The sequence below is a fragment of the Sinohyriopsis cumingii genome, chromosome 2 (assembly GCF_028554795.1).
Source record: "Sinohyriopsis cumingii isolate HCF-2022 chromosome 2, ASM2855479v2, whole genome shotgun sequence".
Classification (NCBI taxonomy): domain Eukaryota; kingdom Metazoa; phylum Mollusca; class Bivalvia; order Unionida; family Unionidae; genus Sinohyriopsis; species Sinohyriopsis cumingii.
In genome coordinates, this window is record NC_142962.1 from 28465561 (window position 1) to 28492236 (window position 26676).

Below are 26676 nucleotides of genomic sequence, written 5' to 3' on the forward strand. Positions count from 1 at the left end.
TGCAAATATCCATGTGAATAGGAATGCTTTTGTCACATCAACTTTATGGAGTGTGACTTTGCCTAATATCTAGAACTTCTTTAATCAAAAAAATGGTGCCAGCAATAAAAGAAGAAAAAATTTCATTGAGTGTGGGTAGGATAGGAATATCCAGCTCCTGATATTAAAGTTTGGCAGCCAAGGGTTGTCAATCCAATTTGTTCCAAAACAACCCTTGGCAATGTAACAGTGTCCACTGAACCATTATCTGATTGCAAGCTGCTAAAAATATTTTACCTGATCAGACTGCTTGTTGTATCTACCTAGAAAGTAGCCATATTCGAAGTGAGGTCACCAGCCAGGCAATATTACAGGAAATTTTAGTTAAAACTCAATACTGATATGTAGAAGAAGTAGCAAAAGAAAGATTTTAAAGATGGCCACTGTGGCAGCCATATTGGCATCATTTTCATTTAGGACCGACTTGACGTTATTAAAATTCTTCTAGTGAAAACTGGTGTTGATGTGACCATCCATTCAGGAGTAGTAATGATACCAAGACTTCCAAGATGGTTATCGAGGTGGCCATAATGGATATCCAAGAAAGACCATTTTCATTCAGGAACAACTTGATCATGCATGTGCAATTTTCTCCACAACATGGATTAGATAAGTAATTTTGAAAACCATGCCTTATGATGTAATTAAGCTATGGATCTAATCCAGTCTGCGGGTCGTATATTGCACATACCTTAACTAGACCATGGGATGAATGTATGTATACAAAGATTCATGCCAATCTTCCAAGTAGTTTCGAAGAAGTAGCAATAACAAATTTGTGCTAACAGATGGACACAAGATGGACGAAGCATAATAGACCATCCCATCCCATAAGATGTTCTGGTCTATAACCAGTAGAGATAAAATTATGTTCATTCAATATCTTTTTTGCAATCTGGACACCTTTTGTGACAGATTTCTGGCTTGATAAATATATATCACAGTAATTGAAAAATGCAATAAATGCTATCCTATAATGCCATCCTATGACTGCTATCCTATAATACCATCCAATAAATGCTATCATATAAATGCTATCTGATAATGATATCCTATAAATGCCATCCTTTAATGCCAACCTATAAAATGCTATCCTATAATGCCATTCTACAAATGCAATCCTATAAATGCCAACCCATAATGCCATCCTATAAATATCATCCAATGCCTTCCTTTAATACCATCCTATAATGCCAACCTATTAAATGCCATCCTATAAAGTCTATGGAGGTTAAATGACTCTTCTCAAAAGTACTGAAACTTTACTTCATTTTCCTAATTTTGGGATTTTTTTCTTCTAACCAACATTTGCATGCAATAAATATCCCTTTGCTTTTCCAAACCTACTTTTAGGTTAAACTATTAACAAATTATTCCATCTTTTGATCTATCTGACAGTCTAAGTCTTTCAGGCATTAAAGATATTCCTCTTAAAACTTTGCAAAATGAAAAAAAAAAGAAGTCTTACCACTGGCACCAAAAGCAGCTCTCAACTCAAAAGTGCTCAAGAGACCACTGCCATCCTTGTCAAATTCCTTAAATATAGTCTGCAATAACAAAGTAAATTATTTATAAAAATTGATTTATCACCATCATCCATTCTTTTCCTGTTGTACATATTAGCTGGCCTATATGATGAGAAAATGTCACAACAATACTTCGAATAACCCAAAGGTTTCTGCATTTATCTCACAGACATAGAATTATGTGAACTGCATATTAAACAAGAGTAGAAAAATGTTATTTTGTGGAAATCATTTTTTTTTCTCTTGTGACCTTGACCTTTGGTCTTTTGATCTGAAACTGATGGACCAACTGCCAGTCAACAACAAAGTTTGGTCCTGGTATGTGATGTACATGGTTCCCACGCTTTTCTAAAGATAAAGTTTCAGGTCATTTCCAGGGTTTTTCCAGGACGAAATTAATATTTTCAAGGTTCACATATGACCATTACTGAATGGAATTAAAGAACATTTTAGATTATAAAACATACATTTTCTAAATCTAAAGATGTTCTCTTTCAAGACTCTCCAAAACACCCAAGTAAGAAAAGATGACCATGTACAAAACCACAAAATGTCTCACACGAAACAAGTTTGATTATATTCCTATAACTTGGCATGTAAAGTCATTTCAGTGTACAGAATAAAACTTTGAACTTTATTTTGCTGCCCTGTATTATGTTGCCAAGTGGGAAAAACATAATGAATGTAAAAAAATATTTCCTTTCAAACCTTTAATTCTAAAGAATTCTATAGCAATACATATATATATATATATATATATATATATATATATATATATATATATATATATAGATCATAGAAAGTAACATTTTCTATTTCAGTATTAAAAAAAAAACAATGAACGCAAATAATTAGAATCTTGTCTTGTAACAAAAAGAGTTTAACCCTGAATTTATCTGTGCCAATAAAATCCCCAAACAAGATTTGTCAAACAACCTAATCTCCTTAAAACGATCTGGTTAAAAATCCATCATTTAAAAACATTTCAAATGGGCTGATTTAAATTTTGACAAAAGACCTTCAAACTTATATACTGTTGTATAAACAAGGACTGGATTTTCTGTAAAATCAACTTGTTTTTTTGTAATTCGTTAAACAAGTCCACAAACCTGTACTGATAAAGAGGCTCATATAGTTTTTTAATATATAATAAAAGGGATAAAAATTTCTCATTTCAGCTCCGAGATCCAACAATTTGGACTATAAATTTGGCTTAAAATGAATAGCAGTCCTTTTTCTAATCCGAGCTTCCTCTGAATATTCCCACCCCATTTTTCATATTTGGACATTAAGGTTGGGGTGTGAGGTCATTGCAACTGCATATAGAAAATTTGGAATTTGCCGCCACCATGCAGTAGCAACATATGGTAGTGGCTTATCAGCAGGCTTAGAAAATTTAAACTTGTGTTATATCGACTTATATCTGCATGAAAGCAATATAATAATCATTATGTCTTTAATCTGACAAACTAGACGAAACTACATTATAGATGAAACCTGACCCAGTAATCACCATTTGAATTACTAGTCACATAATTTCAGAAATCTCAAATGACGACATCGGAAGTCCAATAATGACATGATATCAACAACAAACTCCTTTTTAATGTTGTTATACTGAAATCCAATTATATTAAATTAAAGTCAGATACTTTTTGTAAAAGTCAGCAATCTGGCCAGTCGGATTTATCAAGCAGAGAGCACATATCAACATGGTAGTCACGTGATTCCACAAAACTTCAAAAGTTGTTCTCAGAATATATAAATATGGAAAATTTTGTGTTCTTTCATTTTTGTATTTTTATTACAACCAGTATACAACTCTCATTTAATATTTTTTTCTCTACAACATTTGAAAATGTGGGTTGTTAGATTTGTGTACTTATGCGAATAACAAAGCGAATCGCGAGTATCAGGTCACATTTCATCAACGCCGTAGTTTTCTCTTGTCTTTCAGCAGATTAAAGACATAACGATTTTAATACTCACAATTTCTGAGAAAATAAGTAATTTTCATATCGCTTTCATGCATGTATCACTTGATCTAACAATACTCAAAGTTTGCTAGCCCATCCAGTAAGCAGCTACGCTTTGCCACCACAATGTTGGCCTCTTGTGATGCTAGACTGGTTTTCATACCGTCTACGTAAGGAAAGATACGGATATTGAGCCGACTTTGAAAATAAAACGAATCTAATCCACTGAGCATTTGAATTGACTCAGCACATATGTTTATTTCAAGCACCCAAATGATCTATACTACACCCTGTGAATATTCTGGCTAGAACTCAATAAACTTAACTCACAATCAGTTTAGTTATGACTCAATTACGTAAGTGGTGGCAGAAAATTCCCAGGTTTTTCCCAACTTTCATCAATATTTACAAAATTCAAAGACTTTTCATGGTCGGGGAAAAAATTATCATTTCTCAACTTTTTCCTGATTTAAAGGTTGTGTGAAAACCTTTGATGTAAAACTAACTTGTCTTCATTTAGTCACAGTGGCCTTGACATCTGACTTTTGCAGTCACCTTTCCTTACTCATATTGCAAGCCATCAATAAAGTGTATCCATGTCAGAGATATAGAACTACTATTATGCAGAACCTGTGTTTTTCTTTTCAACACAGTGAATTTGATTTTTGACCTTTTAAATTCAAAACTGCTTGGTTTCTTCTCTACCTGAAGTGCAAGCCTTCCAGGAAGTTTAGTCAAGACATGAAATGTAGAACAAATGGTATTGTGCAGAAATCATCTTTATTACTTCAGTCAGTGACACATACTTTGATCATTTAAACACATATATAATAGACTTCTTCCTAACCCAAGTCCAAGCCATCCACCCAGTTCTGTAATGCAGAACTAATGTCACAGTGCAGAAACCATTTTTCATATTTTGGTCAATGACCTTGTCCCAAATCAATAAAGTTCATCTTTACTGCAAGTTCAAGTCATCCACAAACTATGGTAATTGTAGATGGTGGAGAACTCAAGCTATTGTGCAGAAACAAAATTAGAAATAGACAGATGAATGGACAACATTGCAACATATTATGCTTATAAACAAAATTAGAACATTGTAACATATGCTTACAGAATGCAAACAGTAGTGTATCTTGATCAAGTTTCCTAAATGAATTCACCTTTTTAAAGAATTTGTGTCCCAGGGTCAAAACTGATGCACACAAGTCGACACTGGTAGAGCATGCACTGTGGTTAAGATTTACCTTCAAGAGGTATGCATGAGTCAGGTCTTCAACAAATGATTAGCACAATACCACCTCATCTCCGTCATTTATTCAAAATGAGGGACGCCCATTATCAGGTGAGCCTAATATCACTCATGTGGCTTATATAACTTCACAGCTGACAATTTCAGTAAGCAGGCTAAAGAAAACAACCAACTGGAATCTCAGAATTCTAATGGCAGTAACATTTAAAAAAAATAATTCTCTGAAAACGAATGTATAGACAAGGTTTTACAAAAAAAATATGTTGTTGTTGGAGCAAAATCAATATTTGAAATTAAACAATTGCTAGTAAATAAATATCTACAACTGTGTACAGAAATTCTGATCCTTCAATACAACAATGCATACAGTTTATGCGAGCCAGCAATAGTAAATTGTCTCTAACATCAAAGCATCTAATCAAATGCTACCATGATTCTCTGGCTACTTGGCTTATTGATGTGCATCACAAAGGCACAAAAATACCTGGTTTAACAAGGATATGCCTACTTTAAGGTATTTTGCCTTAAAGGAAAAATTAAACTCTTCACAAGAGTGCACCACTCATGATGCATCTTTATAAACATGTCTCAAGATTGTAATGATTCACTGGTTTTCTAAATATGTCTCAGGATTACAATGATTCACTGGCTTTCTTAACATGTCTCAGGATTGTAATGATTCACTTGTTTTCTAAACATGTCTCAAGATTGGAATGATTCACTGGTTTTCTAAACGTGTCTCATGATTGTAATGATTCACTGGTTTTCTAAACATGTCTCAAGATTGTAATGATTCACTCATTTTATAAAATTATCTTTAGTTATAACAACAAAAGATTTATTTACATCACACAGGTATATTATTTTGACTAATGTTATAAACTTCTCTACTGAAAATTACGCATTTTGTAATCTTATATTAACTTTTGTAAAATCTGGTTGGCACTTTTTACAGGGAAAAGAACTCTATACAACCAAAAACATACATCATTCGATAGTCAATTTCACTGTTTACTGTTTTCCTTAAGAGAAGGCCTCAGACCACAATTAGTTCCCCTCAAGGTTAATCAAAACCAGGAAGATATTTTGAGAAAATAGGACCATCAATGTTCAATGGTGTGTTTCACGGCTAACTTATTTTGAAATGTTACAAGGTATATTGATAATAAAAGGGTACAATTACAAGTTTACAGAACTGTATAATTAAAATTGTTTTGCAATGATGATAGTAACATGTAACCACACTGCTTAAGTCCCCTTAAGCTCAATGGTTTACCATGTTAATACAAAAACATGCTGGTCAATCCATGGTGAAACTTTCAGGATTTGATGTACTAAGGTGCCTTAGTATTTGCTGAATGTTACAAAGATCTATCAGTTTTACAATAATGAATGCTCATGTGTAACACAGAAGGAAAATAATTGTGGTCTGTGGCCAGAAAAAAAAACACGCCAAAAGAGAAAATGAGATTACACAACACAAGAATTAAGAGCTACTTGTGTGCTGAGTTTTATTAATGAGCAGATCTTGTTCACAATAATAAAATTCATTTGACATCTTGATCATTTATGCCTATTTACTAAGATTCATCAAAAAAACAAACTTTTCAGAACTAATTTGGTTACCGAAGTGTTGACAAGCTCAGTCAAACAGATGCAATGATAACCATCATCACTATCCAATAATCTTGCCCATAACTGTACCAATCCTCATCACTATGCAATGATCTTGCCATAACTGTACCAGTCCACATCACTATGCAATGATCTTGCCCATAACTGTACCAGTCCACATCACTATGCAATGATCTTGCCCATAACTGTACCAGTCCACATCACTATGCAATGATCTTGCCCATAACTGTACCAGTCCTCATCACTATGCAATGATCTTGCCCATAACTGTACCAATCCACATCACTATGCAATGATCTTGCCCAAAACTGTAGCAATCCTCATCACTATGCAATGTTCTTGCCCATAACTATACCAATCCTTATCACTATGCAATGATCTTGCCCATAACTGTACCAATCCTCATCACTATGCAATGATCTTGCCCATAACTGTACCAATCGAATATCTTAAGAACTTAATTCATTTTACCAATTTTACTAAAAATCAGATCAAAATAAGTCTCTGGAGTTGTAACAAATTCAGCCAATCCAATATAAGATAACCTCATTTTGTGTGGATCATTATTAAACATGTGATCTGGATGATATATGCCTATACTCCAAGCTTAATCAAAATAAGATAAAATAATATGGCCTCCTGTGGGAAAAAAAACCTGAATCAATCAGATTAAAGATAACCTTGTTAATATTCACAGCTTTCACTCATTATTAAACATGTCTAAGATTTTTATTATACAAGCCCACATTCCAAGTTTTATGGACCAGAAATTTTTACTCCTAGATCTGTAACAAGTTGATAAATGGACAACATAACACTAATGATGAACAACACAAGAAGCATAATGGCTGCATGGCTAAAATCCTATTAGGTCTTTTTAATCTTTTTTTCACAGTTTCAATGAAAAAATATTCCTAAAATTTCCAAACCTTTTCTATAATTTAAGAATTGTTGGAGGAAATGTAGTTTTAGGGGGAAAAAAAGTAATTTCTTAGCACGAGATTTTGTCAGAAATTTAAATTAACTTAATTGTAAGTTTACAACTATCTTTCATTGATATCTTAAATTGATATCTGCTCAAATACTGACCAAGAGAAATAATAAACAATGGAATGTAACATCAAAAACATTCATCTTTCATGATACAGTTCAAAACAATAGAATGTAACATCCAAAATGTGTATCTTTCATAAAACATTTCAAAACAATGGAATGTAACGTCAGAAACATCTTACATTATACATTTCATATGTACACACATATAGATAGACATAGTGACAGGCAGACAGACAGTAACTTACCTTCCACTTTCGCAAATCTTCCCACAAGGATTTGAACTCATCAAAACCAAGTTTCCCAGACAAATCACCCTAAAATCTTGTTAAGGAAATCTCAGATAATTACAGAGCCTGACACTGTGACTTTTGTTTGGCCATGTAATATTTGTAACCAATTTTGGGTTTGTTTCACTTAAAAGACATGCCTTTAAATTAGGATGTAATTAGCAGTCCTGACTAATCTGTTTTACAAATTCTGGTAATTTGGACATTTCTCAGGTATAAAAAAAATGCTAACTGTAAAGGTTTGCATATCTACTTCCATACAAGTAATATATCTATATGTCCTTACTAGTGCTGGCCTATAAGTGCATACATACAGACATACATACATACATACATACATACATACATACATACACACACACACACACACATCCATACATACATTCATGCATACATGAGTACATGCATGCATACATACATACATATGTACGTACATACATACATACAAACAAACAAACAAACAGCAAACATACATACATACATACATACATACATTCATGCACACACACACACACACACATATGTGTGTGTCCTGGCCTAGTGATCCAGAGGTACTACATTTATTTCATTATACATGTCCTTTTTGGTTTTGACCTAGAATTGTTAATTTAATGTTGAGACAGTACATTTACTTCAATATATATCTTTATGTCCAATGTAGTATTGTCCCAGCAGTGTAGAGGTATACACTTATATCCCTAATAGTCTTGTCCCAGTAGTGTAGGCGTAATACACTTATGTCCTTAATAGATTTGTCCCAGTAGTGTAGAGGTACTACAATTATATCCCTAATAGTGTTGCCCCAGTAGTGTAGAAGTGGTACACTTATGTCCTTAATAGTGTTGTCCCATCAGTGCAGAGGTCCTACACTGATGTATTTAATAGTAGAGTGTACTAAATTAATGTCCTTAATAATGTTGTCCCAGTAGTGTAGAAGTAGTACACTTATGTCCCTAATAGTATTGTCCCAGTAGTATAGAAGTAGTACCCTTATGTCCTTAATAGTGTTGTCCCAGCAGTGTAGAGGTCCTACATTGGTGTCCTTAGAGTCCCAGTAGTATAGAGGTATTACATTAATGTCCTTAATAGTCTTGTCCCAGTAGTATTGAGGTCCTACACTGATGTCCTTAATGTGTTGTCCCAGTAGAGATGCATCTATATGCCAAGTTTGGTAAGTAGTACAGAACTTGGTGGATGCTAAGGTATAAACCACCATTTTACTTAGCATAAACCAAGGATACATCATGCATGGCAATCATGCTTCGACAGGTGTCAAGGCTGAAACCTTCAAACTTAAACTCTGAAAACAGAAAAACACATGAATGTTTCCAGTTTACAATTTAGTTCATTCAACAGATTTTAACTGTATCATGTTCTACATCACATATATTAATTGGTATACACAGATAAAGTTGACATACACTCAAGGAGAAAATTAAGCTCAACAAATCAGTGTCACAATTTTGTTTGTGCATCATATACAGTTAGAAAAGAAATGAGAATTAACTAGGTCAAAGTTATGCCATATGGATTAATGGAAAACTATAGCTTAATACTTTCTACAAAACTATATAAATACTACATCCAGAAAGAAGTTCTTATAAATTTGTAAAGATATTTTGATTCTAAAGAGATCTAGATATACTAAAATAAATACATATATGCATATATACATACCATAAAAGTCCATGTACAGTACGAAGCCAGAAATAATATACAAAGTTTGGTAACGTGTTGTTACAGCGCAGAATATGCACCATAACATTAAACCACTTAAAAACCAACCCGACTTTTCAACAGCTCTTCAGTTTATTGTTTAGATATATTGTTGTGCTCCCTGATAATAATTTATTATGGACTCTATTATACAAGTGCCTATGAATGAAGTATATTCTTCCCAATTATTCATCTTTTCTTCATTTACTGGGTGTTTCATGTGTATTCCAAGCTATCTACTTAGGTAAATGTTACAAGGAATCTGATTGGACAAGCTTCTTTCTGCTGCATCCAATCAGATATCTGGTCTGGCTAGCTTCATGTGCTTTGGGTCAATGTGGAACAAAAGAGATCCATGGCTAACATGATGATTTAAAATGTGCAGGAGTTATTGTTTAAGTGAAATTTTTTAATAATTCTGTGCATTATATTCAGATCTGTACAGAACACACATACACACACACTCTCTGTCTCTGTCTCTGTCTCTCTCTCGCTCTCTCTCTCTCTTTCTTCATCCTTTGATTCTGAAGATGACCATGACATTAACTGGTTTTGGTTTTTGAGAGTACATGAGCAGCTAGCTGTTCAGGACAGTTAGTGCTCTGAACTGTATGTAGCACACTGGTTGTTGCTGATGTTGTGGGTTTAATGCCAATTTTTAGCCAACAATAGGATTTACATGGTGGCTACTAAAACCGGTGGAGGAATAACCTGGGAAAACCACAGAACTGAACCACCGACTCATGGGAAGCTACTAGCAGACTGTTTCAAATACCAACACTGGTCAAGCTTAAGATTCGAATCCATGAGGACAAAGGTGAGATAGCAATGATCAGAAAAGGCAAGCGCGTTGGTCAATTGGTCACTCTTTGCCCCATGTAGCACACTGGACAGGAGATTATGCATGGGTTTGCTTGATTAATACAGGATGTGCTGCAGTTCTGTGATTTTTAAACTGCTCAGGCTTTGCACTGCTGCAAAATGGTAATTAGCTAGCTTGGATGGTAATTATCAAGCTAAAGTAACAAGCTAGTCTGAATTGTAATTATCTAGATTGGATGTAATTAGCTAGCTTGGATGGTAATTATCAAGCTAAAGTAGCACACTAGTTTGGAAGGTAATTATCTGACCAAAGTAACAAGCCAGTCTGGATGATAATTATCTAGCTAAAGTAACAAGCTAGTCTGAATTGTAATTATCTAGATTGGATGTAATTATCTAGCTTGGATGGTAATTATCTAGCTAAGTAACAAGCTAGTTTGGATGATAATTATCCAGTTAAAGTAGCAAGTTAGACTGGACAATAATTATCTAACCAAAGTAACAAGCTAGATTGGGTGGTTGTAGTGATACTAATTTAAACAAGAAAAACTACTCCAGAGATACTGCTATTCAAAGTCATTTTACTATCGTCAAAGAGTACACTGCCCTAAATAATTTTTAAAGTATTATTCTAAATTTTCTTTTCTTTCCATTATTAGAGAATTTATATTATCATCTGAAATAATGTTTGATGAATTATTAAGGTGATTTCCTTTTAAAACCATTTTCTGCTATTGTTTACAGTATTATAATTCCAGAGAATAAAAACAAAAGACAATCCAAGAGTGGTAACTACAGTAAGGTCTAAACATTTACCTAATCTGAGTTGCCTTCCTTGTCATATAAAACCAGACTAAAATCTATACTTTGACCAATTTGAATATGACAATAGTTTGTTACTATTATTAGTAATACAAACCATATATGGTAAACCAGAATGGAGAAAACTTCCAAATTTAGCTAGCTTACAAAAGATGCCAAATAATATTCGCTAATGAAAAACATTAACCCAAACAATATTCACTAATGAATAATATAAACCCAAATAATATTCATTAATGAATAATAAACCCAAACAATATTCACTAATGAATAATATTGACCAAAATAATATTCATTAATGAATAATATCACTAATGATTGATAATAACCCAAACAAGATTTACTAATGATTAATAATAACCCAAACAATATTCACTAATAAATAAACACAAATAATATTCACTAATGATTACTAATAACCCAAACAAGATTCATTAATGATTAATAACCCAAACAAGATTCACTAATGATAACTAATAACCCCCAAAAGAATCACTAATTATTAACAACCCAAGCAAGATTCACTAATGATTAATAATAACCCAAAAAAGAGCCACTAATGATTAATAACCCAAACAAGATTCATTAATGATTAATAACTCAAACAAGATTCACTCATGATTAATAACTCAACAAGATTCACTAATGAATAATAACCCGAAAAAGAGTAACTAATGATTAACAACCCAAACAAGATTCACTAATGATTAATAATAACCCCAAAAAGAATCACTAATGATTAATAATAACCCCCAAGAGTCATTAATGATTAATAATAACCCCCCAAAGAGTCACTAATGATTAATAGCTCAAATAGGATTCACTAATGATTAACTCATTAACCCCTGGCACTGCACTTATGTGTCAGGAGGTAGTAGCCTACTTCCAAGCTCTGTAACATCAAAGTCATATATGATACACAAAAGTGGATGGTATTATATAAAGGTAGACATGATACCAAATAATTCCAGTTGCACTACAAAATGCAGAGGGAAAAACCTAATTTTTTGGACCCTATTATTTTAAATCCAAAATTCACCCATGGTTGGAATCCGATTATGTGTTTGGATTTTAGACTTTTTGGCCTCAGATCTAAGGCAGACTGGTCTTAACTGCACACAGACAGGCGTACCTGTGCAAAAAGTAGGACAAGATGGGTATTTGGAATAAAGAGTTGCCTTGATATACGAAAATGATGGGTCCAGTAAGGAAAAAAAAAAAACAGAAAAAACTCCAGCTTTACCCTTCTGCTCATGCGCGAGTGAAATAGCTAATGACAAACAGTGTTTCTAACAAAACTAGGCATTAGGTTAATGGGAAATCTCATGGAAGTCAATGTTTTAGGATGTATTCAGAAATAGCCCCCAAAATATGTTTCCTACTCACAATTCACGTGAAAACAACAAAAACCTCTAGGGGTTATTGAGTTAATATAGGCTGGTTGATGATGTTAGCATTAATCATATTATGTATTTGCTTTGGCAATATAGATACAATATATACATGAATTTTGTACAAAATATGCATATTATATATAATGATAAAAATATTATCTTAGCAAAAAATAAGCAGTATCAATGATGTTAGCACCTTAAAGAAAACCCCCAACTACTACAATCAGTAAAAATATAAATGAGGTACATATATTATGAATCAATATAAAGATTACTCTCCAAAGCATGGAAAAGCCATAAAAATCTCTATTTCTACAATCCTTTGCAGGATGCATTCATGCAGTTGTAAAAGTGTTTTAACAAGAGCATCTACCTATCCTTTTACATTTTGTGCAAGAATTCCCATCATATCCATGTCCATATGCAACTGGAAAATTCACTCTTACTTTCTTTATAACAGATACAGAATTCACTATCATTTTCAATCCACACCTGGATTTAGCATAGAAATTTAATTTTAATTAAAGTACATTTCTGCAACATTGCAATGCGTCTCTGGATGTTTCTCAATTGGCCGTTCCAACATCTCATTTAAACACCCCTCTACAACAGCCATACTTACTAATGGTGGCCTTTTACACTGATGTTGATTGATTCAGTCATGAATTTCTATGAGTCATGAAACATTCCCTAACCATAACAACTGCATTTAACTAATGCGACACTTGGGTTCTTTATCACTCTAACTATTCAAAAAAACAACTGTTGTACCATTAAAATCCACCCATATCATCAAGTTCAACTTATTTAGATTTTGGGAAACCCTCGTGTTAAAGACTAAAAAAGTTTTGATTCCACTTGGTGACATATAGGATTTGAAAACAATACTAGCTCTCCATGGTCTCCTAAACATACTCCTTGTTCAGATAGTGACACAGAATAAGGCAAGAAATAACTTGGTTTCACCTTAATGATTTGATCATTTTTGTCGTACATGCATACAACGTTACCTAGGGTGGATAATTGTTTACTGAACTAGCATGTATCTCGTCATAGAACACTTATGGCAAGAGACACTAAAAGCACAGTATGCACAGGTATTTTACCCTTACTAATACTCACTCTCACGTAGATTTAAGGCAAGTTTCTTTTCTAACTGACACACTGGTCTTTTGGATCTGGTCAAGGAGTGAATGTTCTCCATTTCTGTTCTCCAGCCATTGGGGTAAGTGTTACATAAGAAGCATATTCAATTTTTAATGTTGTATCATAAAATGATTCCTTTACTACTACGCGGATTTGAAACGTTGTGAACTTTTGAATTGTTACAAGTTGCTATTAGATCTTTAATTTAGTAACATGTACATGGTCCTATAGATTTTAATTCCATAACTGTTATTATGACCAATTTGGTTTTATTGTAACTGTCTGTCTGTATGAATATATGCATGTCTGTGTGCATGGTGGATCCATGAAGGGTGGGCATGGCCAATACAAGTGGGCCAACCCAATTCAGCAGAACTGTGTGCTGTCTGTGTGTAGGTGTGTGCAGGTATATATATGGACATGGAAGATGATGTAACCATCAAGGCCATACAAAGACGAAACCATTAACTTGTAAACTTATGCGCATGGTGGATCCATGAAGGGTGTGGCCAATACAAGTGTGGGCCAACCCAAGAATTCGGGAGAACTGTGTGGTTTGTCAGTGGACACATTTGCAAGTTTTTACAAATATTTATGAATCATATGGCTGTACAAATGACCGAGTCATGTTTGTTTCAATTGATTTTGTTTTCAACTGAGTACAATTGGGTCATTTTGATTACATGAGATTATTTGAATCTTATTTTCATTCCATGAGATCATTTGAATCTTATTTTCATTCCATAAGACTACTTGAATCTCACTTTCATTACATGAAATTACATGAGATTATTTGAATCTCACTTTCATTACATGAAATTACATGAGATTATTTGAATCTTATTTTCATTCCATAATACTACTTGAATCTCACTTTCATTCCATGAGATTACATGAGATTATTTGAATCTCACTTTCATTACATGAAATTACATGAGATTATTTGAATCTCACTTTCATTACATGAAATTACATGAGATTATTTGAATCTTATTTTCATTCCATAAGACTACTTGAATCTCACTTTCATTACATGAAATTACATGAGATTATTTGAATCTCACTTTCATTACATGAAATTACACGAGATTATTTGAATCTTATTTTCATTCCATAAGACTACTTGAATCTCACTTTCATTACATGAAATTACATGAGATTATTTGAATCTCACTTTCATTACATGAAATTACATGAGATTATTTGAATCTCACTTTCATTACATGAAATTACATGAGATTATTTGAATCTCACTTTCATTATGTGATATTATATGAATCTTACCATCATACATTTGAATATATGAATCTTTTTTTTTCTATCTGTAAATGTTTGGATAGAGTAATTGAATGAGACCTATGTTTAGAGAGTGAAAGAATCACTGTATTCGTAGAATATATATTTTTATTAATTCATTTCATAAATTTCCATCTTTCATCACATTGTGTTATGTTGTCATTTGATCCAAGCATCCATTAAGGTCTATCCTATTACAGATAGTTATCTTGGTTTTTCAACTGGGTCTAATACAAGAGGCTTCAGGTCAGATACAAAAACACTGTATGGTACTGACAAAGGGACATCACATTGTTTGGATCAATGTGGTTTGTTATGACTAATTAGTAGAACAAATAACATGGCCTTTAATCTGCTGTTGCACTATGCAATGGCAGGTCAGGGTTTGTGTCATTTGCAGTTGGACTCTATACTGTATATGAGTATAGACAATATACTGAGTGTTTTTACAATATTTGTTAAACAATGATTACAATAGTTACACTATTTATTTCTTTGGTATCTTTATTACTATTATAACTATTTGTAATTATAAGAATTAAACTTCATATTAGAATTCAATGAAGTCACCAAGCTTGCAAATCAATTACATACAAGGTGTGAACCATTTTCACACTGCTACCACTTTACATGACAATCAATTAAACACTAATTATGAATGATTTTCAACACTGTTATCACTCCACATGACAATCAATTAAACACTAGGTATGAACGATTTTCACAGTTACCACTCTACATGACAGTCAATTAAACACTAAGTATGAACAGTTTTCACACTGCTACCACTCTACATGACAATCAATCAAACACTAGTTATCAACAATTTTCACACTATTACCACCCTATATGACAATCAATTAAACACTAGTTATGAACAATTTTCACACTGTTACCACTCTACATGACAATCAATTAAACACTAGGTATGAACAATTTTCACAGTTACCACTCTACATGACAATCAGTTATACACTAGGTATGAACAGCTTTCACACTGTTACCACTATTCATGAAATGTGTAATCAATTTTTTTGAATTCTGCAAAATAATAAATGTAATTCAAAAATTTGCCCCCATATCAAGGTTTAGACTGATCACTTATAATTACAGTTAGATCTAGGTCTTTCTGGTTCATTATGCAATGGCAGATCAGGGTCTACAAAATTCAGTTAGAAACATAAGCTGATGTGATAGTTCTTATTCATAGGAATGGACTTGAATTTTAAAACCGTTCACTACTTCTAAAACTACAGTTCAGCCTTATCAAACCTGTGTAATGTTTAAAAAATACCTAGAAGATTATGCTCATTTTGAAACTAGAGGATTCCACCCTAAGTGTAAAAATTGTAAAAATTCTGAATTTGGAACACAATTAAAATTTTGCACAACATATATTTAAAGAGTACTGGGTTTTAATTGTAATCTAATAGAAGGATTTCCATTTGTAAAACGTTTATTCTGACACTGTAAGCTTGGCATTTATCACTGATGTAACGAGAGAGCTCACAGTTGCATATAGAAACAAGATATATGGAACGTAAAGGAAATATACCACTTACTGCTTTCCGTAGAGAACTCTGCAGAAATGTGGAGTTATAGGAGGGACAAATAAAAGTAGCTGAGTAAAATAAGTGAAAAGATTTAGTGACAATGACTGTCAAAGTCATTCAATAGTCAAGTGCTGTAGACTTGAAAAAAAAACTCACTTTGACATGTGACATTTCTTAACCATAATATCATCTAACCTTTCGATTTTCAGTTCTCAAGTTTTATTTCCTACATTTAAAACTAAATTTATAAAATGCTATGTAATATTTAGGTTCAGTAAGCATACAAATTCAACTTCACAATGAATACAGTTTAACAATAATTCTTTGAACTATAATTGCTTTTGGATACAGTTTCTGGTAAGGAAACAAACGATCCCGTCATCTGTACACAAAAAAAAGTTTAATACGAAAATAGTCTTCCAACTACATTCAAAGGTACATATTTTACACAGGTACATGTACTGCACAGGTACATGTATTGCACAGGTACATGTATTACACAGGTACATGTATTACAAAGGTACATGTACTACACAGAGCAAACAAACAAATCACAATAAGATGCACTTACCTGTATGAACACATGAAAACAAGAAACAAACACCTCACATGTCAAATCAGAACAAGACAAAAACAAAAAAGAAATGAAATGAAAGAATACATCCAACATATAAAAGCATTTATTCATAATTCAACCACAATTTAAGCTTTATAAAGTGCACGTATATCCAATAAATGTTTACATATGCTAAAAATGGGGGCACTTCTGAAAAGGTGAATCCATCTCCTTTTTTGCTGGATTAATTATTATGGTTCTTTTTGAGAGAACTGACACTTCTGACTGGCCAGAAATGATGTTGTTGTTGTTGATGTTAAAAGATGCTTATACAGTAGTTGAAATAACTATGTGATAAGTTACTATGTCATAAATTCATAGTTTATCTTCTAGTGATTATACCCCACCAAATCATACAGGCATGAAAAGCTTGCAAATATAGTCAGGCTCAGCTTTTTCTTGACTAATAATATTCTAGATTTGTTCATTTAGAGATGGGAGGCACTGTAGCACAGCTGGTAGTGTTCTAGTCTTGTAGTCCAAGGGTTGGGGGTTCAATATACCCACCCAGGCAAGCTTAGGTAAGCTGCCTCAGTGTGTCCTTGTTAGAGGCACTTTAAAGGTGTGTCACTTTAGAGTGTATAACCATAACAACCAACACACCCAAGTACATGACCTTGGACAATAGTGTCACTAACAAGAAATGAGACATTAAACATGACAGTATATGACCTTGGACAATAGTGTCACTATAGAGCAATGAACATTAAATACAATTCATACAGTGCTTGAGAGTATATCTTCAAGGACATTTCAAAGAGTTTTATTTAAGGACTTGGAAAAGTTTTAAAGGAGAATTCTCTCTTACATAAATTGGAATGTCTCCATATGTTACTTTGTTAACTACCAGTCTTGTATGTTTTATTTGATACACATTTTATCACATTTTTTAAAATTTATTCTTTAGTTTTGGACATAATGTAAATAAATTGTGTATTTACTTCAAAAAGTAATTATTCAGCTTTAATGTTTCGTATTCCTGCAGTTAAAATTAAAGAAGGTTTTGTCAAAGTCAATGAGTTTTTCAACAAATTCAAGTTCTCTTCAAGAAAAAAACAATTTTCTTTAAGCCTGTGGGCTTTCAAGCTGACCCCTCAGATTTAAGGATTTTTTTTATAGTTGTATAAAACAATATATTTCATAAACACTCTTAAAAGTCCTATACAGTCAACAGAAAATTCAAATTTAACAATAATTCAAAAGAATATGCTTGGAAAAATTCAAATTTAGCATTAATTCTAAAATATATACTTGGAAAAGTTCCAATTTTGTCTGCTGATGTATCAGAACTCACAAGACCAGTGATCAAAACTAAAAACAGGTCAGAAAATGAATTCATTTTTTTTGTTTTTGTTGCTTTTCTTTAAAATGAATGCAGGTCAGAAATTGAGGTTTTTTTGGTGTTTTTACTGGTTTTCCTTTCAAACATTTGGATACATGTGCACTGACTAGTAAACTAAAAATCTCTAATCTCATAAGGTAGGTTGTCTATTTGAAGTGCGCATGTGATAGACATACAAAATAATCAGCTTTGCTCTGCATGCAATCACTTTGGGAAACCAAATGGAAGAAGCCATCTGCTTTGAAACATGGTTTGGTGTTTAATCTTACCCATGTAATCTGCTACAAGCATTAAAAGCAAAGGAAAATTCATGGTCATAAATTGTCATCGTTGATAATATTCTCATTGTATTGTTTAAAATACTGCAAATTATTACATTTTCCCCAATTATAAATTTTCAAGACTTTACAACAAAAAACACTTTCAATGGTACCTTAATTCATGGATGAGAGGGGTCCTATAATTTCCAAATGAGGGGAAATGGGTCCTATTATTTCCAAATGAGAGGAAGGGGTCCTTTAATTTCCAAATGAGGGAAATGGGTCCTATTATTTCCAAATGAGGGGAAGGGGTCCTATTATTTCCAAATGAGGGGAAGGGGTCCTATTATTTCCAAATGAGAGGAAGGGGGCCTATAAATTGCAAATGAGGAGAAAGGGTCCTATTATTTTCCAAATAAGGGGAAGGGGTTCTATTATTTCCAAATGAGGGGAAGGGGTCCTATAATTTCCAAATGAGGGGAAAGGGTCCAATATTTTCAAAATGAAGGAAATGGATCCAATTACACTGGTCAACAGTGAAATCATTACTGACTTGAAAAGGCCCTAATCTGTAGTATTTTGGTGTGCCGAACACGAATATAACCGTGAAAAATTTGTATTGGCTCTCGTTTTGAAGATATTCATATACCTCATTTTCTATGTTTCACTGTGTAAATTTCTCCAGTAGGACTGCAGCAACATCCGGAATAATGATGTAACATTGCATAATACCATCATGCTCACATCATCCACAGTTGATTGCATCATTTTCTGATGCAATGCAATACTAATGCCATGCGGCTGCTGAAGTAAGTTGACGTCAGCAGTGTACTATACATGTGTAGGCCTATTATACTAATGCCAGGCGGCTGCTGAAGCTGACGTAAGCAGTGTACTATATAAAGCCCAATCAGATAGGTTCAGCATTTAAAATATTTTAGACGTTGTGCGAGACAGTTCAAGCTACTGTTACATAAAACTTATTATTTTATCCATTTACGTACAATAAAGAACAGTAATGCCTCGAAAGTGTGTTAATACCGCGGACAATTTTTGCTATATTTGTGGGGAAGTGACATTTGCCAACCAGAAGAAAAGTATCAATTCTCAAGTGAAGAAGGCATATCATCTTTACTTCGGATGCAAGGTTGGTGACCAAGACAAGCCTTGGGCTCCGCATATATGCTGTGCTACATGTACAACACAGCTTTCACAGTGGTTGAATTGCAAAAGGTCATCAATGCCGTTTGCAGTCCCAATGGTGTGGAGAGAGCCAAGCAACCACCTAAATGACTGTTACTTCTGCTTGGTTCCTCCTCTTTCCGGCGGAATAACGAAGCGAAAGAAGTCGAGAATAGTCTACCCAAACATTCCGTCTGCATTGAGACCAGTTCCACATGGTGAGGGACTTCCTATTCCAGAACCTCCAGCAGAATATTCTCTTGATTCATCTGACGAAGACAAAGGTGAGTCGACCTGTTCTTCTCTTGGTCCATCAGCATGCAGTGATCCAGATTTTCACTGTGGTGCATCATCAACCCCACACAGAATAACACAGGAAGAACTAAATGACCTGATTCGTGATTTGGACTTATCAAAGAACAAGGCAGAATTGCTAGGATCAAGACTCCAACAATGGAATCTTCTAGAAGAAGATGTCACAATTACTGCATATCGAAAGTGCCACCAGCAATTGGAGCCTTTCTTCAGAAAGGAAAGTAATCTGATATTCTGTTCCGATATTCAGGGCCTCATGAATGCTTTAAAAATCACTCATGACCCACAAGAATGGAGACTATTTGTGGACTCTTCGAAACTGAGTCTCAAGGCTGTGCTTTTGCACAATGGAAACATTCTTCCATCTATTCCAGTAGCGTATGCTGTCCACATGAAAGAGACATACGATAACTTAAGGCAGCTACTGAATTCCATTGAGTATAACAAGTACAGCTGGCACCTCTGTGGTGATTTGAAGGTAGTTGCCCTTTTAATGGGACTGCAGCAAGGATATACAAAATACATGTGTTTCTTATGCGAGTGGGATAGCCGAGCAAGGGAAATGCACTACATGAGGAAGGAATGGACTCACAGGCAGAATGTAGCCATTGGAGAGAAGAATATCCAACACCCAGCTCTGGTTGAGGCTCAGAAAATCTTGCTACCACCCCTTCACATCAAACTAGGTTTGATGAAGAACTTCGTGAAAGCCATTGACCGGACTTTGCCAGCATTCCGATACCTGCATGAAAAATTCCCTCGACTCAGCGAAGCAAAGATTAAAGAGGGAGTTTTTGTGGGTCCTCAGATTCGAGAGCTTTTCAAAGATGACCGGTTCAACAACTTGCTGGAAGGTGACGCGAAACAAGCATGGAATGCTTTTCGCCTAGTTTCTACAAACTTCCTCGGAAATGTTAGGGCAGAAAACTATAAGGAACTAGTAGAAGACATGTTGATGAAGTATAAGAAACTTGGCTGCAATATGTCTCTAAAGATTCACTTCCTTCATTCCCATTTGGATTTCTTTCCTAGCAACTGTGGTATTGTTAGTGATGAACACGGCGAACGTTTTCATCAAGATATCGCAACAATGGAACAAAGATACCAGGGAAAATGGTCCACTACAATGCTGGCTGACTACTGCTGGACACTCCTCAGAGATGCTCCCGAACAGCTGTACAAGAGACAGGCGAAGAAATCTAAGATGTAGTCAATGACTTGATTTTTTATAGGTAGGCTATTACAGTTGACCTTTTACTATTGGAATGCATTTCGTTATGTAAACATTAATTTCTTGCAGATTACAAAAAAACTAGAGCCAATTTTGCAATTTGACTGTCATATTCGTGTTCAGCACATAAAAATTGATAAGAATTGACTAATTTTATTTCAGTAACATGACTTTTGTAAAAATTTGTTGTCCAGTGTTATTTCCAAGTGAGGGGAAGGGGTCCTATAATTTCCAAATGAGGAGAATGGTTCCTATTATTTCCAAATGCGGGGAAGGGGTCCTATAATTTCCAAATGAGAAAGGTCCTATTATTTCCAAATGAGGGGAAGGGGTCCTATTATTTCCAAATGAGGGGAAGAGGTCCAATAATTTCCAAATGAGGGAAAGGGGTCAAATTATTTCCAAATGAGGGAAAGGGGTCAAATTATTTCCAAATGAGGGGAAGGGGTCCTATAATTTCCAAATGAGGAGAAAGGGTCCTATTATTTCCAAATGAGGGGAAGGGGTCCTATAATTTCCAAATGAGGGGAAGGGGTCCTATTATTTCCAAATGAGGGGAAGGGGTCCTATTATTTCCAAATGAGGGGAAGGGGTCCTATTATTTCCAAATGAGGGGAAGGGGTCCTATTATTTCCAAATAGGGGCAATGGGTCCTATTATTTGCTAATGACAGGAAGGGGTCCTATTGTTTCCAGATGAGGGGAAGGGGTCCTATTGTTTCCAGATGAGGGGAAGGGGTCCTATTATTTCGAAAATTAAGATGTTTGTTCCAGCTTTAAGTTTATGGTGTTATCTATGAAATCTCCCCAAAAAAGAAAATTGGTATCCCAATAAAAATAATGAAATCACAGTATATCTGAATTTTTTTACTTACTGGTTAAATATGAGAAAATAGTCTAGTACCTGCATAACAGGGAATATATAAATATCTGTATTCAGTAAATTAAAGTGACATAAAATACATATTTATTAGAAAAGCACCATGAATTAGGTGCAATCTCTAATTAAAATTCATTGAAAAAACAAAGTTATATAATATCCAATGTAAAACTGGCTCCAAAATAGTTTACAATGTAACCTTTTCAAAAAACTTTTCACTCAGAAAACTATCAAGTTAAAAATTACTAAGACAAAAAATTAAAACAATAAAGCCCCACATTATCAAGGCAAATACAAACAACTATAAAGTCAGGATGCCCTTAATACAGCAAGATGGTTTAAAAAAATAAACAGTAGGTTTTGGGCTAATTAATATTTAATTAATATTTACTATCCAAAAATTAAGTATGGACCATAATATGGATCAATAGGTCAGTTGTTGAAGACCTCAGAAATGAATTAAACTTTCATACCAATGATATCAAAGTCTCAATAACTCTGCTAAAAATGAATTAAGATTCAATTAAATTTGTGCACTCTTCCAACTCTAGTAAATCCATAATAAATTTCAAAGACATATTTTTTAAGATTCCATTTATAAAAACATTATTTAAATTCAAATTTATGAGACCGTGTGGATTCCTTGTCTGAATGTGAAAGTGTTTTACTATGTAATCTTTAGGTCTGGTCAGTACAGTTTGTAGTGACAATGCATGTGTCACCAATACTAGTGTTCTGTATAAATATAACTTTCTCATGTCATCACACGAGTGTGAAGTCTAGTCACCAATACTAGTGATCTGTATTAATATAACTTTATCATGTCATCACACAAGTGTAAAGTCAAGTCAACAATACTAGTGCTCTGTTTTAATATAACTTTCTCATGTCATCACACGAGTGTGAAGTCTAGTCACCAATACTAGTGCTCTGTATAAATATAACTTTCTCATGTCATCACACGAGTGTGAAGTCTAGTCACCAATACTAGTGCTCTGTATTAATTTAACTTTCTCATGTCATCACACGAGTGTGAAGTCTAGTCACCAATACTAGTGCTCTGTTTTAATATAACTTTCTCATGTCATCACACGAGTGTGAAGTCTAGTCACCAATACTAGTGCTCTGTTTTAATATAACTTTCTCATGTCATCACACGAGTGTGAAGTCTAGTCACCAATACCAGTGCTCTGTATAAATATAACTTTCTCATGTCATCACACGAGTGTGAAGTCTAGTCACCAATACTAGTGCTCTTTTTTAATATAACTTTCTCATCTCATCACACTACAGTAGTGTGAAGGCAACTCACCAATACTAGTGCTCTGTTTTAATATAACTTTCTCATGTCATCACACGAGTGTGAAGTCTAGTCACCAATACTAGTGCTCTGTATAAATATAACTTTCTCATGTCATCACATGAGTGCGAAGTCTAGTTTTAAACAAGATGCACAAATGCTCCAGTAGTAGGTGAACAGGTATCAGTGTCGCAATATTTTATATAAACTCCTCTTGCTGACATGTTTGGGGATTACTTAAAACAGTTATCAGTGTCGCAATATTTTATATAAACTCCTCTTCCTGACATGTTTGGGGATTATTTAAAACAGTTATCAGTGTCGCAATATTTTATATAAACTCCTCTTCCTGATATGTTTGGGGATTATTTAAAACAGTTATCAGTGTCGCAATATTCTATATAAATTCCTCTTCCTGACATGTTTGGGGATTACTTGAAACAGTTATCAGTGATGCAATATTTTATATAACTTCTCTTTCTGATATGTTTGGGGATTATTTAAAACAGTTATCAGTGATGCAATAGTTTATATAATTTCTCTTTCTGGTATGTTTGGGGATTACTTAAAACAGTTACCAGTGATGCAATATTTTATATAAGTCCTCTTTCTGACATGTTGGATGATTATTTAAAACAGTTATCAGTGATGAAATAGTTTATATGATCCCATCATAGTGACATGTTTGGGGATTATTTAAAACTGCAAAAGAAAGAATCCTGTCATTCCTGGGGATTATATATCTATTGAATTAGACATTTCTTAACAAGTTGTTAATTTTTATGTTCTATCTCACATATTTTATGAGTAGATTCCAATCTGGAGAATAAATCTTCAAAACAATATATTCAACAATAGAGTTTATTCATGTTGCTGTAGACATTGAAATACATTGATAAATATGTTAATTAACATTAAAAGCTAAATAACTCTCATGGTTATATTTGAAACACTTATTTCTTTTAAAATTATGTAAAACGGTTACATTTTAAACATCAGTATTTCTGGTAAAATGCTGTAACAGGATTATCTTTGAATCACTAATATTTCTGGTAAAATGCTGTAACAAGGTTATATTTGAATCACTAATATTTCTGGTAAAATGCTGTAACAGGATTATATTTGAATCACTAATATTTCTGGTAAAATGCTGTAACAAGGTTATATTTGAATCACTAATATTTCTGGTAAAATGCTGTAACAAGGTTATATTTTTGAATCACTAATATTTCTGTCAAATGCTGTAACAAGGTTATATTTGAATCACTAATATTTCTGGTAAAATGTTGTAACAAGGTTATATTTGAATCACTAATATTTCTGTAAAATGCTGTAACAGGATTATATTTGAATCACTAATATTTCTGGTAAAATGCTGTAACAAGGTAATATTTGAATCACTAATATTTCTGGTAAAATGTTGTAACAAGGTTATATTTGAATCACTAATATTTCTGTAAAATGCTGTAACAGGATTATATTTGAATCACTAATATTTCTGGTAAAATGCTGTAACAAGATTATATTTGAATCACTAATATTTCTGGTAAAATGCTGTAACAGGATTATATTTGAATCACTAATATTTCTGTAAAATGCTGTAACAAGGTTATATTTGAATCACTAATATTTCTGTAAAATGCTGTAACAAGAATATATCTGAATCACTAATATTTCTGGTAAAATGCTGTAACAAGATTATATTTGAATCACTAATATTTCTGGTAAAATGCTGTAACAAGAATATATCTGAATCACTAATATTTCTTGTAAAATGCTGTAACAAGATTATATTTGAATCACTAATATTTCTGGTAAAATGCTGTAACAAGATTATATTTGAATCACTAATATTTCTGGTAAAATGCTGTAACAAGATTATATTTGAATCACTAATATTTCTGGTAAAATGCTGTAACAAGAATATATCTGAATCACTAATATTTCTGTAAAATGCTGTAACAAGATTATATTTGAATCACTAATATTTCTGGTAAAATGGAGTATTAGTATAAATTTTTAATTCTGACAAAATACAAAATGTAAACCATCATGCCTTCATTTTAGGGTAAAGACATTCTGGTTATTAATATTGAAAACATTCTGGTATGCGGCCATATGTAATTTTTTAAGGTAAATTTAATCAAACAATTCATGCTTAAAACAACATGCCATAACTTCTAATGCAGTTACAAACCTGATCATATAAAGATTCTCATTAATTGTAAATAACTCGAATCCAATTAAAAGAAAATGTAATTACAGAAACTTGTAGCTGTCATCTGAAGGATTCTTCTACCTCGGAACTGTCAGCTGATGAAATTGACACTTACCTTTCGTGAAAACAGTGTTGAGAATTTCTTTCAGCTCGTAACAGTCAATCTCCATATCCTCACCAGCAATGCGGCGGAAACTTTCCTTCAGTGCCTTGGTCTGTTCTTTATCTTTATCAGTCACTGGTGGACCAGTCTAGCAAGATAAAAAGAAACAGACACAGGACATAAATCAGGGACCACAGGGATTTATTTACCATTCAGTGTCTGCCATTTGGACAAATTTCATGTCTGAAGATGGGAAAATAAAAAAACAGAAAAAAGGTCTGCTAAACTACTGAGTTACAAAAGCTACATAAATTTATACATTTCTTGCAATGTTAGGTAAGCAAGAGAAATATATATATATATATATATATATATATATATATATATATATATATATATATATATATATATATATATATATATTATAAAGGTTGCACAATAAAATAAGAAAATAAGTATTTAACTTGTACTTAAGAATTTCCAAATCAATATGAATATCACAAAAACAATTAAAAGAAAATTACTGCTCTTACTAATAATAAATCAGCTTCAATAACCTAATCAAAACAAGACAATGTGAACAATATACTCATGCAGTGTAATAATGTATGTTTATTAATATTGATTTAGACAAATGCAGCATCAACCATGCTTGTCAAATGTTAGATGTACAATTCCAGGCAACCATTGCTATAACAAACACTGCT

At 33.2% G+C, this 26676-nt stretch overlaps 1 protein-coding gene across 9 annotated transcripts in view; it reads right to left on the reverse strand.

Annotated features, from left to right (window-relative positions):
• LOC149804532 (calpain-9-like) overlaps positions 1-26676 on the reverse strand; it is a 170947-nt gene that overhangs the window by 11947 nt on the left and 132324 nt on the right. For 7 of the 9 annotated variants that reach the window (XM_089941238.1, XM_089941272.1, XM_089941262.1 and 4 more), the window contains 5 exons: positions 25982-26117; positions 16533-16550; positions 9016-9074; positions 7733-7801; positions 1508-1586 (listed from right to left, as the gene is read on the reverse strand). In XM_089941238.1, the coding sequence (XP_089797364.1) occupies positions 1508-1586; positions 7733-7801; positions 9016-9074; positions 16533-16550; positions 25982-26117 (361 nt within the window). The remainder of the gene's footprint in view (positions 1-1507; positions 1587-7732; positions 7802-9015; positions 9075-16532; positions 16551-25981; positions 26118-26676) is intronic. The other 2 variants (XM_089941279.1, XM_089941231.1) reach the window with 1 other exon arrangement.